At 37.1% G+C, this 17,680-nt stretch overlaps 1 protein-coding gene across 2 annotated transcripts in view; it reads left to right on the top strand.

The window, feature by feature from the left end:
- The window catches only part of SI (sucrase-isomaltase), a 318,808-nt gene extending 301,453 nt beyond the window's left edge, over window positions 1-17,355 (top strand). For both annotated transcript variants that reach the window (XM_040349295.1, XM_040349296.1), the window contains exons 65-70: window positions 875-931; window positions 5,095-5,219; window positions 7,903-7,991; window positions 8,212-8,261; window positions 14,966-15,130; window positions 17,103-17,355. In XM_040349295.1, the coding sequence (XP_040205229.1) occupies window positions 875-931; window positions 5,095-5,219; window positions 7,903-7,991; window positions 8,212-8,261; window positions 14,966-15,130; window positions 17,103-17,174 (558 nt within the window). In that variant the 3' untranslated portion in view covers window positions 17,175-17,355. The remainder of the gene's footprint in view (window positions 1-874; window positions 932-5,094; window positions 5,220-7,902; window positions 7,992-8,211; window positions 8,262-14,965; window positions 15,131-17,102) is intronic.
- Window positions 17,356-17,680: the final 325 nt, after the last annotated feature.

Raw genomic sequence — 17,680 nt, 5'->3', positions numbered from 1 at the left:
ATTGCAAGGCTGTACTTTGACTGTCCTTTATACAGAGCAAGAGTCAGCTGAAGATATACAGAAATAGTGTTGCTATACAGTATATCTTATGGTTTTAAATGTTCAATAAAAGTGACTAAATCCAACTTTTTAGTTAGATTTTGTCACTAATATAGTTTTTTTTAAGATCTCTTGGGTATTCTGGCAAATAAGATACCTGCATTTGATTTCTCAGCTTTTCTCCCATTGCATTAGGCTTTTTGGTGGGGTCTTACTTCCAGCTGTTCTATTTATATAACATTACTGAGCATTTATTAGCATGAAGACTCATTTTCTTGGCCTATTTGCAGAACCAGAGGCACCTAGTAAAAGTAAATGTGGAATAGTTTTCAATATTTGAGAGGTATTCTAACATCCTGCATTGTCCTTAACGAAACTTCAATTTTTTGGTTTTGTCCAATTTAAAATTTAAAAAAAGTCACCTGGGTCCCTTATCTAGTCTATAGATATTCTATATTGAGCAAACACCAAGCCCCCCCCCCCTCCCAAGGTCCTTGCCTACCTCCTCTGACTGTGGCAGACTCCTGTAATGTATATAGCCCACTAAAGTTCACAGCACTATATAAGTACCTGTAATAAGTAATGTGTGGTTTCATTATGATGAGATACTGTTACTTTAACCTAGTAAAAGAACATTGTTTGTAGACATTTATAACATTCTTTATTTTGTCAAGTGCAAGAAAAATCTAATTATAGAAGCACAGAGCATAGGCCTGGTCTTACTGTAATGTGAAAAGTTTTGTTCAAACTTGGATAGATATAATGCATTTATTGTTCAATTTGAATGTAGTTTAAAATAATTAATTTGTTAATACTATATTTTTATACATTTTAGAAGCAAAGATCAGTCGACGCATATATACCAAACACTCGCTGGTACGACTATCACACGGTAAGCCTTAAATAATTACTTTGCCTCCTGTAGAACTATTATTTCTACTAAAAAAATAAATACATAAATAACTTGGCAAAATTAATAAATTCCTCTGTGTCACTCTTGAAATAGACAAAGTAATTCTTGTTCACACCCTTGCTGATTAACTGTTTACAAACTTCTAAAGCTGCTGTAAAGCTGCTAAAATGAACGCACAAAACAAGTATTTTGGACAATGCAGACTTAAGCAGCTAGCAGTATTAAAGGATTTTTTTGCTCCTCTTTAAGACTGCACATGAAAAAAAAACACCTTTTGGATTAGGGGTCGGTTTATATAAAAATAAAACATTTGCACAGCTGTAACAAAAAAAAATGCCATACTTTGTCTAATATTATTACTTCCTGTGATCATCAGTGCCATCTAGTGGCCATAATCCACTATTCTCCTGAATGAGGTATTTTAGGAATCATACAGCATTATGGCCACTAGATGGTGCTTACAAACATAGGAACAAATCAAATTAAACAAAATTCATTTTTTTTTGTAGCTATGTGAATGTTTGTTGTTTTGTCATATATACAGCATTTTTCTTTTATTATCATAAAGTATCCATAAATTTTATGGTATTGCTGAACTGGGTTTGTTTATTTGACCCATTTGTTAAACTGGGAGATTTAAGTCTATTCCAGTGTTTAGGGATTATCAATTTAGCTGCAAAAAATATGCTGCACTTTCAATGAACCAATAAACCACAAGGCTGGTAAATGCCCATTACAAAACTAACTATAAAGAGATGCAAAATGTGTAATATAGAGCAGACGAAGAAACAAGTAAATAAGACAAAAGCAGATGACAAAAAGCTGTTTAACCCCTATAGGGAAAATTAGAACTCAATAAGATGAGTCCATACGTTTAGTCAGCTTTCTTTCACATCTCTAAAAATATGGGTCTGTCCTCGGGATTTTTTGAATTGTTATTAACTAATAACCAAATGCTGTATAATTAAAGGACAAACTCTAGACAACATCCAAAGGCAAATAAATACATCGGACCCTTACATACTTAAACCCTGGCTGCTCCATACATTTATTAGAATTTAGGATAGTATTACACAATTAATTGTTCCTTCTTAAATGTATAATGATATACAGTATAGGTTCATAATATCCAGAAAACAGCCAATGTCCCAAATGATCCTGAGACTTTTTATATCTCTATTTTCATTTAAACATTTTGCAGTCTCTGCTCTACAGTAATTCATCCCAAGGTGTTCTATCAGGTTGAGGTCAGGGCTCTCTGCAGGCCAGTCAAGTTCCTCCGCCCTAAACTCGCTCATTCATGTCTTTATGGACTTTGCTTTGTGCACTGGTCCAAATCATTTGGTGTGGGGGAGGTTGTTTTTCAGGAGTTGGGATTGGCCCCTTAGTTCCAGTGAAGGGAACTCCTAAGGCATCAGCATACCAAGACATTTTGGACAATTTCATACTCCCAACTTTGTGGGAACAGTTTGGGGATTGCCCCTTCCTGTTCCAACATGACTGTGCACAAAGCAAGGTCCATAAAAACATGGATGAACGAGTTGGGGGTGTAGGAACTTGACTGGACTGCACATAATCCTGACCTCAACCAGATAGAACACATTTGGGATGAATTAGAGCAGAGACTACGAGTTAGGCCTTCTTGTTCAATATCAGTGCCTGACTTCACAAATGCGCTTCTGGAAGAATGGTCAAAAATTCCATAGACATACTCCTAAACCTTGTGGACAGCCTTCCCAGAAGAGTTGAAGTTGTTATAGCTGCAAAGGGTGGGCCAACTCAATATTGAACCCTGCAGACTAAGACTGGGATGCCAATAAATTCCATGTGTGTGTAAAGGCAGGTGTCCCAATACTTTTGACAATATTGAGTATATAGAAGCCAGGAGTGTGTTTAAAAGCTTATGCTGCTGCCCACATAAGCATTACTCAGTGGCATCAAAATGTTTAAATTAAAATAGAGATATAAAAAGTCTCAGGATTATTTAGGACATTGGTTGTTTTCAGGATATTATTAAACTGTGCTGTACATCATTATAAGACTTATGCCATGTACACACAATTGGACATTCCGACAACAAAACGGTGGATTTTTTTCAGACGGAATGTTGGCTCAAACTTGTGTTACATACACACGGTCACACAAATGTTGTCGGAAATTCCGAACGTCAAGAACGCGGTGACATACAACACATACGACGAGCCGAGAAAAATTAAGTTCAATAGGCAGTGCGGTTCTTCTGCTTGATTCTGAGCATGCGTGGATTTTTGTGTGTCGGAATTGCATACACATGATTCTTGTTTCCGACAAGAACTTTTGTTGTCGGAAAAATTGAGAACCGTCTTTCAAACATTTGTTGTCGAAAATTCCCGACCAAAAACTCACATCGAACATTTGTTGTCAGAAATTCCGATTGTGTGTACATGGTCATACGACTGGGATGCCACTAAAGTTCAGAGCTGCACCCAACTTTGCACTCTCTATTTTCAGTAAATCAACCCTACAACAGAAAACATCTCCATCAAATTCAAAAGCATTTGTTTTGTGTAGGCTGACTTTAAAGGACAATTCTATCTTTTGCAAAAAAATAACAAATGCACCCATTTTGCAAAAATGTGCAGGTATTATTTTTCTGCATTTGAGCTTTCAAAGCATTGCAACTGTGAACATTGGGGTGCAGCACTCTACCCTCTGCAGATTCCTCCTCCAGCTTCACTAGTGAGAATAGAATAAGTATTAGTGGGCTACAAATGTGGTAACATCACTACACTTGTACTCCATTGAGAATTACAGTCTCTCTGTTGCAGTGGCAGATGGGGCTTGTATTTTTTTTATTCACAACTTCAGATTTGACATTCTTTGTGGATGTAGAAGAGGGCTGTTTCAGTATAGGGAGTGTATACACCGACTATACTTCATGTTACAACCTAAATATGAGTTTAAGATGGAACTTGGTCTGAAAGGTGGCATGTACACAATTAAGCAATAATAACAGCAGTAACCACATACTATAGTAGGCTGTTTCCTGTTGGTACTTATTTTATTTATTTTTTTAAACTTCAAATGCATAGGTAAGTCGTGCACTCTTATGTAAACGGTATTTACATGACACATGAGGTATAACTGCAAACATTAGAGCTAGAACAGTAATTCTAGTGCTAGACCTCCTCTAAACACCTTTACAGGTTACCTGTTTAGAGTTACAAAGTGAGGCATATGGATATTGTACTAAAGCTTGTCGCCATTCTACAAACGTGCACAATTTCAAAGCGTGACATGTTAGGTATCTATTTACTTGCCGTCACATCTTTCACATTTTACAAAAAAATTGTATTCTAATTTTTTTTCTTCTTTTTTTTTTAAAATAAATAGTGTTTGCAAAACCACTGCGCAAATGATCGGCATTTTATTAACTAGGGTCTCTGCTAAAAAAAAAAAAATGTATGACATTTGGGGGTTCTAAGTAGTTAAAAAAAAATAGCAAAAAATACTGATTTCAACAAAAAGTTACAGAAAAAGCTTGGTCTTAAAGTGGTTAATATTGTTCTTTGTTCAGTAATGTCATACATTTACAATATGCACAAATACAAGACAAATAGGGCTTGATGTACTAAAGGCAAAGAGGCTGTTCACTTTGCAATGGTATTTTTCCTTAGCTTAGTGAATGTGGTGAAAATTCACTTTTCTCAGAATACCCAATCATGTGCAAGGAATCTTTTTTTTAACAAACTGCATTTTTGTTTGCTAATTTGATTATGGAGGTCAGCAGAGCTTCACCTCATTCACTAATCTCTGGAGATAATTCCCTAGTGAACAACCTATATGTGTTTAGTAAATCAGCCCCGTAATATAATATTAATTAATTATATTAAAGTTATATCTGCATGGTGCAAAATGATGTTGCATTATATGTCAAAAGGGAATTGTTTTTTTTTATATTATTACTTAACATGGGCAACACAGACATTTTAGATTTTTTCAATGCATACAACTTTTATTGATTTTACCAGATTTTTAAATATTATTTGTCAGTATGCATACTGTGAAATGACCGTAGAAAAATTGAGTACTTTTTATAATTTGGAGATGAGTTTTTTTTTTCCTCTGGCTTTCTTTTTTAACATAAGTATTTTCCATCATAGGGTGCAGAAGTTAAAGCACGAGGCACATGGGTGAATTTGCCAGCTCCACTGGAATACATAAATCTCCATGTTAGAGGTGGATACATCATACCATGGCAGGAAACAGCCAACAATACTGATTACAGGTGAGTGAAAACCACAGCTTCTATATGACAAAAACAAATATCATTTATCCAGGTCATGGTATAGCTAGTACTAGTTGGTAACATGTTAACTGGACTTCCTCTGTAGTGCTATAGGTTACACATCTTATTTAAGCTTTTTTTTTTCAGTTATAGTAATTGTCAACAACAATATGTGTCAAAAACATACCATCATTTAGAGTCTCATGGGTAATTCAGGTCCCTAATACAAAAAGCCTTGACACATTCTATTTGTGATTGGATTAGGATGACTAAAGTAACTATGTTGCTATAAATGCTGGAGTATTTTCCTGTTACTTATAGGAACATGAAAAAGCTGCTTGGATAAGCTGACATCTTCAAAGTGACCCAAGTTCAGTTGAATGTAAAAGACTACTACTAGCTATATCACGACAGTCAGAGAAGAAAATGAACTAGAAAATGCATTTCCTGCAGAAAATGCATGGGAATGCTGAATAGCTGAATTGCTAAGCCCACACCAAAGCCATTCACCATAACCACTGCACTATCTTTAGGACATACAAGCAGTGTTCCTTCAGTACTTATAAAGCCTCTCTTTGATCATTAATCCCCACACCTAATGAGTGAGAGAACCCTTCAAACAAGCCTTAATAAATCCACAACATTACATGCTATTGAAACAACAAATTCACCTTTAGAGACACACGGCCTTTGTGAATGTATCAGTATAAAATGTATGTTGATAAACTAAAAATTGGGGGCATGTCAGTGATTTAAAAAATAAGTTTACTGCGCGTTTCGCTGGGAAATGTGAAGAATTTTAAACAGGACAGTCAATGGAAGAAAGTGTAGAACTCTTGTCATTTGGAAGCTCAACCAGCCAAATGTAAAAGGCGTATCGCAAAACTGAAACTAGACAAAAATAGCTACGTTTTGATGTATAAATTGTGTATGACAAGGAGATCTTGAGAGCAATTTATAGAGAAGCAACTAAGATATTTTTTTTTTAAAGCTCTGTGCTGTAGCAATGACATCATCCACTCTAACCAGCCCCATAGACAATCACTAAAATTTCCTGAAATTATCACTAAACTTAAACAGGTTTTTCACAAAAACTGTAAAAGATATCAAACTGAAAAGATATAGCCGGATAGCTGAATATGTTGTGAACATTTTGGTGTTTGGTGTCTGTAGGTGAAAGTATGAAGGAGCTGAAACTTTTGGGAGCGGAAGGAAATTTTAAGGATTTGAAGCATGCTCTCATTGACTTCAATGTTAAAAAAAAGTGTTAAAAAGCTTAATATTTTAAAAAGTTTAAGAAGTCCTATCATTAGCTGAAAGAGCTGAACATTTTAAAAGTTGAATGGTCTTAATAGCTGAAAGTATGCAGAAGTTACGCAGAGCCAAAAAACGTACGGAATAATAAAATTAAAATTAAGAATAATAATAAACAAATAACAATACTGGGAATGCTATTGAGCATTCCCACTAATAACCACTCTTTGGGCTACAGCATATTTTATTGTTTATTAAACAGCAGCTGGGATCATCCTTTAAAGGATTTAAAGTTGCTGCAGTCTGGGTGAAGGGATGTCTGACTCATTTGCTGAACTACAACAAGCTAAATCGGCAGTGAAGACTGTGATGAGCCATTCATCTTGACCGTTATATATACAGTGTTTGGTTACTAACGGCAAATAGGCTGGTTACTCAAGGGCATTTTACCTTGGTTTAGTAAATTGATGACAATGTTCTTTGCAAAGAATACCTAATCACAAGAAAGGGAAATAAAAAAAAATAGATATTTTAATCGCACAGTATAGGACTGTAGTTGTATATTACAAGTTATAGACAGACTACCTTCAGTTGATTGGACACTGGCAAATAATTTTGCTAGGGCTGCTTTTAGTCCATGCTCATATAACCCCACCCATCAATGAGACTCTTGAGAAACTTTTTTTAAACCACTCTTTTCTGTTAAGATTTGACTGAACTCTGAGAATGAGGCCAAATCTACCCTTGTAGCAGTGCCAATAGCCCACTCTTCTTTCACACTGAAATAATTAAATGCTTGTTTATTTTAGGGATGCATGGATGAAATGTATTCCTTACCTTATCCTTCAATTCAGCCCCTCCTAACACTTACCTGAGCCCATCTCTATTCAGCAATGTTGCAAGAGAGACTCGGCTGGCCCGGACCCTTCTGCTCATTGGCTGAGACAGCAGCAGCGTGCCATTGGCTCCCGCTGCTGTCAATCAAAGTCAGTGAGCCAATGAGGAGAGAGGGCAGAGGACACACAGAGTTGCGGCTCGGCTCAGGTTCCCCCCATGGCAAGCTTCTTGCTGTGGGGGCACTCGTCAAGAGGAAAGGGCGAGGAGAGCCAAAGAGGGACCCAAGAAGAGGAGGATTCAAGCTACTCTATGCAAAACCACTGCACAGAGCAGGTAAGTTTATTATTTTTAAGAAAGAAAAAAACAAGACTTTACAAACACTTTAAGGTCCGAGCTGTGGACAATCGCTCAGCATTATCAATCACAGTACAGGGCTACTTTGTGGATGAAGAGGTGAGCATGTGACCATATTAAATAAAATGTAATCATTTACACATCAAAGTGAAGATGTATGTTATTACGAAAATATGATTTAAAGCTGTGAAAAGCTTTAGCAATGATATCCCATGCTATTTTCATGTTATAATTGCAGCCGTAAGAAGTTTATGGGACTTCTGGTAGCCCTGGATGATTTTGGAAAAGCACATGGCAATCTCTTTTGGGATGATGGAGAAAGCATAGGTAAGTGCAAATGCTGAAAATAAAACAATAGAAGATTCTTACTGGAAATTGAAGAAAAATAATATTTTAGTATTTCTAGTGCTGAAAAGCAGCCTTTATGAGTTGTGGCAGCAGTTTATTGTTGAATTTAAAATTCAGAAGTAGTAAATGTCAGTAAGGTAAAACAAAAGCAAGATCTATGTTATAATTTAGCCTGACTGCTAATATTTTATTTTTGCAGATTCAATAGAGAAGAAGGAATATTTCCTGGGAACATTCAGTGCTGATAAGGTATATAATCATGCTGCTACAAAATTATTTAAATGACAGTTATCAGATTCACAGAAAAAACTTGCTTAAGTGATAAACGTTTGAATATTTAGCAACGTATAATACATTCTGTTAATTTTCTTAGATAAACTTAGTAGAATTACAATTCTGATCATAGAGCCTGTTGATAGGGCAGAGCTATATACCTCCTAGGAAGCCTTAGGCCCCATACACACAAGAGAATTTATTCGCGGATACGGTCCAGCGGACCGTTTCCACGGATAAATCCTCTCAAAGATTTCCGCAGATTTCGATGCGATGGAGTGTACACACCATTGCATTGAAATCTGCGCGGAAATCCTCTGGCGATGACGTGTCGCGCCGTCGCCGCGATTATGACGCGGCGACGGCGCGACGCTGTCATATAAGGAATTCCATGCATGCGTCAAATCATTACGACGCGTGCGGGGAATCCCTTTGGACGGATGGATCTGGTAAGTCTGTACAGACGAGCGGATCCATCCGTTGGAATGGATTCCAGCAGATGGATTTGTTGTGCATCTCAGCAAATATCCGATCTGGTGGAATCCATCCCAGAGGAGATTTCTCCGCGGAAACAGATCCGCTGGCGTGTACACACCATAGAATCTATCCGCAGAAACCCATTTGCTGGGATTTATCTGCGGATGGATTCTATCGTGTGTATGGGGCCTTAGAGTAAAAACATTTGTTAGGAGTTTTTTGACAGAAGAGTCATGCAAGCTTTTAACAAAAATCCTTGAAAAAATTGAATACCTCTGAGTAGGTGGGATTTTCGGGGCAACAACAATTGTAAGTGACAACTAGGTCATAAAAAATATTATTTATTACAATTGATTGACATACTAAATATCACAATATCAAAATACAATATAAAAACATCATTCTAGAAAAGTACTGTAAGTCACCACATGCCCCAGGACAAAGCTAGGGGCAGAGATGATCCTTTCTGCCTCTACACATGAGCCAACCTTTTCCTTAACAAAAATCCTTCCCTCCATACTCTTGGTGATTGTTGATTGTTGATGTACACTACATGGAACATTAACAGTGCAGAGTGCATCCCAGCTAATTTTCCACAATAGAGGTGGGCATCAGAGACAATGTAACTTATGCACATAAACACAGAAGTTACATAATAAGTGATTACCTAATGGCTAAGGCAATAATTGAGGACCCTGAAGAAGCAGCAATGAAGAGTTACATTATAGGTGGTTACCTAATGGCTAAGACAATACTTGAGGACCCCAAAAAACAGCAGCAAAGAGTAACATAATAGGTGGTTACCTAATGGCTAAGACAATACTTGAGGACCCCAAAAAACAGCAGCAAAGAGTTACATAATAGGTGGTTACCTAATGGCTAAGCCAATACTTGAGGACCCCAAAGAAGCAGCAATGAAGAGTTACATAGTAGATGGTTACCTAATGGCTAAGACAATACTTGAGGACCCCAAAGAAGCAGCAATGAAGAGTTACATAGTAGATGGTTACCTAATGGCTAAGACAATACTTGAGGACCCCAAAGAAGCAGCAATGAAGAGTTACATACTAAATGATTACCTAATGGCTAAGACAATACTTGAGGAACCCAAAGAAGCAGCAATGAAGAGTTACATAGTAGATGGTTACCTAATGGTAATCTAATAAAAAATAAATAAATAAAAAATCGAATTTCCCTATCAATTTAGGCCAATGTGTATTCTGCTACATATTTTTGGTAAAACAAAATCCCAATAAGCATGTATTGATTGGTTTGTGCAAAAATGATAGTGTCTACAAACTTTGGGATATTTAATTTAATTAATTTGGTTTCTCTTTTTTTATTAGTAATTTAGGTTATCAGCGACTTATAGCAGGACTGTGATATTGCGCCGGACGATTTGGACACTAACTGACACTTTTGACATTTTTTGGGGACCAGTGACATTAATACAGTGATCAGTGATATAAAAAAATATGCACTGTCACTTTACTAATGACATTGGCTGGGAAGTTGTTGACATCAGGGGCAATCAAAGGGTTAAATGCATTCCTAGTCAGTGCTTATGTACTGTGGGGAAGGTGCTTTTACCAAGGGAAGGCATACATCCATGTCCCTGCTTTGCAGGAACACAGGATTAAATACCTTCCCTACTGACAGAAAGACAATCTGCCCTGTTTACATAGGTGGATCGTCATTCTGCCTGTATGAACACAGAGGGAGTGAGCCACCGGTGGCATGCATGTGCACACCCTACCAGGAAGAGCCAGATTAGGTATATATACATGATCCGGTGCACAGGTGCTGCCCTATAGCAGTAAAACTGCTAGGGGGCAGATCTGAAGTGGTTAAGGTATTGTTGGTATGAGCAGCATTACATGTTCATGTTTTTGTATGAAATAAGTAACCCAGAAAATATTGTTCAAGTGAGAAACCAGACATATTTACAAAACAAGATATTTACTTTACCTTTGAAACAACTTGCATCTCTCAGATATCTAAGATTTTGGGGAGTTTTGAAGGAAACATGCCAACACTTTCAGAAGTTTCAATTAACCAGTAATGTAAAAACAATATTGGTGAAAACAGTATATACTCATGCTAAGGTGAAAGACAATAAATTATTGTTGTAAATAAAACCTGCAAGTCCTGTTCACTTGATATCATTCAATAAATAAATTGCAGCACTCACAACAGTATAAATAAAGCAAGTACTGTAACCATCAAAATACTTTATTTTTTTCACAATTGTGTTAATATATATTCCAAAATTATCCTATTAAAGTGCTCTAGTGCTCCAAAAAACTTCAAACACTGTATAAGGATACAGCAGTTGAAACAGTGCATAACTGATATGTAAACAACAACATATGAGATTATATTATATTATTGCAAAAACATCCCAATATATGGGCTCATGTGCTCCAATCCACTGAAAAGTGCTTCAAACTTCCACTCTGTGATGTGACACACTCCCCTTCAGTGTCCCTACTCACCAGATAAAATGGACCCCTGCCCTCCCACAGGACGTCATCAAAGACCCCATTTCTGGTTAAACAGACTTAAACAGAGTTTTTATATACAAGGGGAGCCTCTTCCCTCATGTTTGTCCAATTTGTGGTGACCATTTTTTCGTGAACCTAGAAAACGCTACCTTACAGGCTATTTTGCTATGGATTAAGAAAACGAATAAACTCCATTCAAAAAGTGTCAATTCCACAATTATGCATATCTTTAATCATTAAATGGAAACATAAATACATTCCAATATTGAAAATCTATTTGCAATAAACCCCCTTTATTATAAACATTAATTTTGGTAAAAAATACCATAGTAAAAATGAATTTTGACAAAAAGAAAAATTACAGAAATAAAAATAGAATGAACCTTTTGGGTTGAATATATAGTACAATAGAATTGGACTTGAATTGTTTTCTCTCCAGTTGGTAAAATCATTTTTCATTTGGTCATATAATTAATCATATTTAATTTTTTATTTGTATTTTATATTTATTTTCATTTTCAATTTTATTTCATTTTTATTAAAAATTTATTTTTATTGACATTTTATTTTTATTTTTATTTCTGTCATTTTCATTTTTGTCAAAATTAGTTTTTTACTATGATATTTTTTTTAATAAAATTAATGTTTATAGTAAAGGGAGTTTTTTGCAAATAGAATTTTAATATTAGCATGTTTTCATTTAATGACTGAAGATATGTATAATAGTGAAATTGAGTTTTTTTGGACGGAGTATATAAAATTTTTTTAATCCATGGGAAAATGGCCTGTACTACTGTGTAAGGTAGCGACTAGGTGTTTTTCAGGTCCACAAAAAAATGGCCACCATGAAAATCTCATTGGACAAACATGAGGGAGGAAACTCCCTTTTATATAAAAACTCAGTCTGTGTTACCAGAAAGGAGGTCCTTGATGACGCCTTGTGGGAGGGCGAAACGTAATTTCTCGTGCATAGTTCAGACGACATCACTTCCGGTTTCGTTGGAATGCACGCTGGATGCAGAGTTCCTAGATTGTATCCCTGTATCTGTTTATCTGCCCATTGAAATTTGACGTTTTGTAAATAGGATTTTTTTGTTTGTGCACCTATCATACAGAACTTCACTATTAGTTCTCTTTTCTTTTTTTCTGGTGAATATTTCAACTTTAACCACACTGGGAGAGATCTCCTGTGGACCTGTTTAAATCATAATTTTCTGCCAGATTTCAGCTTGCTTGACCCTGAGGCCCCATACACACGAGAGGATTTATCCGCAGATACGGTCCAGCGGACCGTATCCGCGGATAAATCCTCTCGAGGATTTCAGAGGATTTCTATGCGATGGCGTGTACACACCATCGCATTGAAATCCGCGCTGAAATCCTCTGCCGATGACGTGTCGCGCCGTCGCCGCTATTATGACGCGGCGACGGGCGCGACGCTGTCATATAAGGAATTCCACGCATGCGTCAAATCATTACGACGCATGCGGGGAATCCCTTTAGACGGATGGATCCGGTAAGTCTGTACAGACGAGCGGATCCATCCGTTGGAATGGATTCCAGCAGATGGATTTGTTGTGCATGTCAGCAAATATCCATCTGCTGGAAATCCATCCCAGGGGAGATTTATCTGCGGATAAATATCCGTTGGCGTGTACACACCATAGGATCTATCCGCAGAAACCCATTTGATGGGATTTATCTGCGGATAGATTCTATGGTGTGTATGGGGCCTTAGACTAAAAAGCTAGGGGTACATTTTATCTGGTGAGTGGGGACACTGAAAGGGAGTGTGTCACATCACAGAGTGGAAGTTTGAAGCACGTTTCACTTTCAGTGGATTGGAGCATGAGCACTTATATTGGGACGTTTTTACAATAATATATTATAATCTCATATCTTGTTGTTTACATATGAATTTTGCGTTGTATCCTTATACAGTGTTTGATTTTTTTTTGAGCACTAGAGCACTTTAATAGGATAATTTTGGAATATATATTAACACAATTGTGATAAGTTTTTTGATGGTTATTTGCTTTACTTGTACTGTTGCGAGTGCTGTAATTTATTTATTGCATAAAAAACAATATATCGCACACACATTGTACTTGTCCAAAAACCATATACAGAGACGTCCTCTTTAAAACAAGGGTCTTTGTTTTTTTTTTTGTTTTTTTTTTACACAGCACTCTTTAACCACTTATCCCCCGGACCATATTGCTGGTCAAAGACCAGAGTACTTTTTGCGATTCGGCACTGCGTCGCTTTAACTGACAATTGCACGGTCGTGCGACGTGGCTCCTTAACAAAATTGGTGTCCTTTTTTCCCCACAAATAGAGCTTTATTTTGGTGGTATTTGATCACCTCTGCGGTTTTTAGTTTTTGCGCTATAAACAAAAATAGACGACAATTTTGAAAAAAAATAATATTTTTTTACTTTTTGCTGTAATAAATATCCCCCAAAAATATATAAAAAAACATTTTTTTTCCTCAGTTTAGGCCGATACGTATTCTTCTACATATTTTTCGTAAAAAAAAATTGCAATAAGCATTTATTGATTGGTTTGCGCAAAAGTTATAGCGTTTACAAAATAGGGGGTATTTTTATGGCATTTTTATTAATATTTTTTTTACTAGTAATGGCGGCGATCAGCGATTTTTTTCGGTACTGCATCATTATGGCTGACACTTCGGACACTTTTGACACATTTTTGGGACCATTGGCATTTTTATAGCGATCAGTGCTATAAAAATGCATTGGATTACTATAAAAATGCCACTGGCAGTGAAGGGGTTAACACTAGGGGGCGGGGAAGGGGTTAAGTATGTCCCTGGGTGTGTTTTTACTGTGGGGGGGTGGCCTCACTAGGGCAAACCACTGATCTTCCTTTCATACATTGTATATGAACAGAAGATCAGCATTTCCCCCCCTGACAGGATCGGGAGCTGTGTGTTTACACACACAGCTCCCGGTCCCCCTGCTCTGTAACGAGCGATCGCGTGTGCCCGGCGGTAGTCGGGGGCGAGCGGGGGCGCACATCTCCGGCGGCACGCGCACCCCTGGTAGCCTGCGAGAGAGCCGACATAGTATGACGGGCTCTCGCGCAGGAGAGCCAACCTGCCGCCGTAGAATGACGGCGGCAGGTCGGCAAGTAGTTAAACTCCATTACTTGCAAGTCTTTTGGTGAGCCTGGTGTCCTGATGAACAAAAGCTTTTTAGACCCTTTATAAAAATAGCTTTGTCTGTATACTGCTTTATTATTCATAAATGAGGCATGTTCAAATATACAGCAGATTCCCTCATTTGCAGACCCCAAAAGAGACACTTGAATTATTAGAGAAGAAGCCTGTTGTTTTTTTGTTTATTTTTTTATACGCCCAAAACCAACAGTTAGTTAAGCACTCTGTTGCTGATATATTACTGCTGAGTAAATCAACACACTGTACTTTTACAGTATCAGTGCTAGAAAGCAATTTGAACTGGCTGATTAGTGGACATTTTTCCCTATTTTGTAGAAGGTGGGGAGGTGAAATTGTAAAACTACTCTTACTTGCAAAGATAAACAGTAAAATTGAATCGTGTTAATAAAAATAACCAATTGTATGCATGTATTTTTAAAAGTGACATTAAGTCTATATATACACAAGTATGGAATTTAATTTTTTTTATGTCCTTACATCTCTATGTCTTTCCACAGAACACAGTATCAAGTGCAATAACAACAAATAATTACTTATCCTCAACAAATCCTTTACTTCTTGGACATGTTTATATTTGGGGCCCTGGAACAAATGCCACAACTGTGTCGGTTACATATGATGGCAAAACAGATGTGATTTCCCATTTTACATCAGCTAATGGGGTAAGGACTATCTGAGAAAACTGGAATAATGAGAGCACTGAATTGTTAGTTAGAAGACATTGATCAGAAGTATAATGTACAATATATAAGAAATGCGAACATCTGAGAGAAAACCCATAGAATAGCAGTAGGGAAAAAATAGCTATTGTGCCAAGAAATCACTACAGGTGTGTAAAACTTACAGATTACATTGTAATGTAAAATTTAACTGCCCACTGCACACATAAATTGTAAGCTTGGCTTCAAATATTGTATTAATATTGTATTAAGTAAGTGTAACCAGGCCTAAAACATTAGATAGGAATAGTGTTGAAGTGCTTGTGTAAGTCTTCGATCAATCCCTGTGTCTCTGAGTAGCCTCATTGAATCTCAGGCCCAGGTTGTACATGTTTACTTGACTTCTGCCCAGTTGTCACTAAGCCTGGCCCCTTCTAACACTAAGGTCTCTTAAAAAGGACATAATATTTACTCACTGGCAGAAAGATCCTGAGTAAAAACCACAAGCTATGTTCTGTCAAGACCCTGGGCCAGATCCACAAATGAATTACGCTGGCATATCTATTGATATGCTGCGTAATTTTAAAGTTCCCGCTTTGTATCTTTGTTTTGTATCTACAAAACAAGATACAACTACATCTGGGATCGATCCGACAGGCGTACGTCTTAGTACGCCGTCGGATCTTAGGTGCATTTTTTCAGCGGCCGCTAGGTGGCGTTTCCGTCGAATTCCGCGTTGAGTATGCAAATTAGCTTGTTACGGCGATTTACCAACGTACGTCCGGCTGGCGCATTTTATTACGTCGTTTGCGTTCCGCTTTTTTCGGCGTATAGTTACCCCTGCTATATGGTGGCGTACTCAATGTTAAGTATGGCCGTCGTTCCTGTCTCGAATTTTGAATTTTTTTACGTTGTTTGTGTAAGTCGTTCGCGAATAGGGATTTGCGTAGAATTACGTCACCGTCGTAAGCATTGGCTTGTTCCAGTTTAATTTCGAGCATGCGCACTGGGATACCCCCACGGACGGCGCATGCGCCGTTAAAAAAAAACGTTGTTTACGTCGGGTCACAACGTATTTACATAAAACACGCCCCCATCACATCCATTTGAATTCCGCGTCCTTACGCCGCCAAAGATACACTACGCTGCCATAACTTACAGCGCGAAATCTTTGAGGATTAAAAAAAAAAGTAAGTTACAGCGCCGTATCTTAGATACGCTACGTTCAACGCAAATATGCGCCAATGTACCTGAATCTGGCCCTCGTGTTTACAGGTGCATAATCAGCAAATCAGTTGAACATTTCTGGGTGTATTAAGAAGCTCTTGTGATCCTTGAAAGTGTTTATTTACACCCTGTAGGATCAATATGACCCAATAGATGATTGTCACACAGATGAAGCAGATTACTTGTTATTATGTTGCTATAAGACTACTGAAAAACACTAAAATAAATATATATACGTAGTGAATATCCTGAAATGTAGCTTAAAAGGGACCAGGCACATTTTCCTTTTGACATGCCAACATGGTCTATGTTTTGTGGTATATATAAATGCATGTGGACTTACTGGTACTTCTACCCAGGGTTTAGGGAAGCCGCAGGTACTATTACAAATTGAATCTTTGCTATCCTAATAGATAGAATGACTATAATACATTACCGACTTTATATTGTACCAGGTGGACACTTGTATGAACTTGTCATCAGCATGGATTTACATTATTCAGTCTGAACAATTCAAATGTTGCAATTTACCTTTAACTGATAAGAGTTCATTTAAATTTGCACTTGAATCAAAAAGGGTTGGGAACTCGGATGCTCTTGAATAAAAGTAATTTATTGGTTACATGGGTACACGGGTACAGGCTATACGCTGCCGCATTTTGGCTAAGAAGCCTTCATCACAGCATTTTTAAAACAGCAATATGAATTTTGAAATGTAACTCATGTTCTATTCTTTACTGTCTTGCAGATTTTGGAAATCCATCTCACAAATATGCAATATAACTTGGCAAACCCAATTAGTGTTACATGGCAGACCTAACTTGAATGAGCTCTTATTTCTGAAAATCTTCATTTGAAAAGAACATCCAAGAATATAGCATTTTTTTTAGCTAATCTCCTCTATGACAGATTTTTATACCATAAACAGATTTCTTACATTTTCTTTGACTAAATTTATATTGCTCTATTTCATGTTCAAATAAAATTAGTGACCAAAAATATCTGATTTTTTTCTGTGTATAAATTGAGTATAAAGAAAGCACTGGGTAAATTACTGTAAAGCAGTAAGCACCTCTGCTATGGAGCTCCTAACTTTAAAAATAAGATCAAAGGAGCCTTACCTTATCCGTGTGAAAATAAAGTTGTGTTTAATGGAGAAGTGGTGACAGAGGTGCCTTCTGTACATCACAGGACACAAGGTGCTTCATGTTTATGACTACCTTCAGATGAATAGACACTGACCAAAAAAAAAAGACAGGGATTTCCTACCCACTCATTACCCTTCTCATCAAAGCTAAGCTTCAGGTTTTAGGTAATGTCCTTGAT

Source organism: Rana temporaria, chromosome 4 (genome assembly GCF_905171775.1).
Source record: "Rana temporaria chromosome 4, aRanTem1.1, whole genome shotgun sequence".
In the NCBI taxonomy this organism is placed as follows: Eukaryota; Metazoa; Chordata; class Amphibia; order Anura; family Ranidae; genus Rana; species Rana temporaria.
The sequence above is the reverse complement of the archived record's forward strand: the minus strand, read 5'-3'. Positions and strand labels throughout refer to the sequence as shown.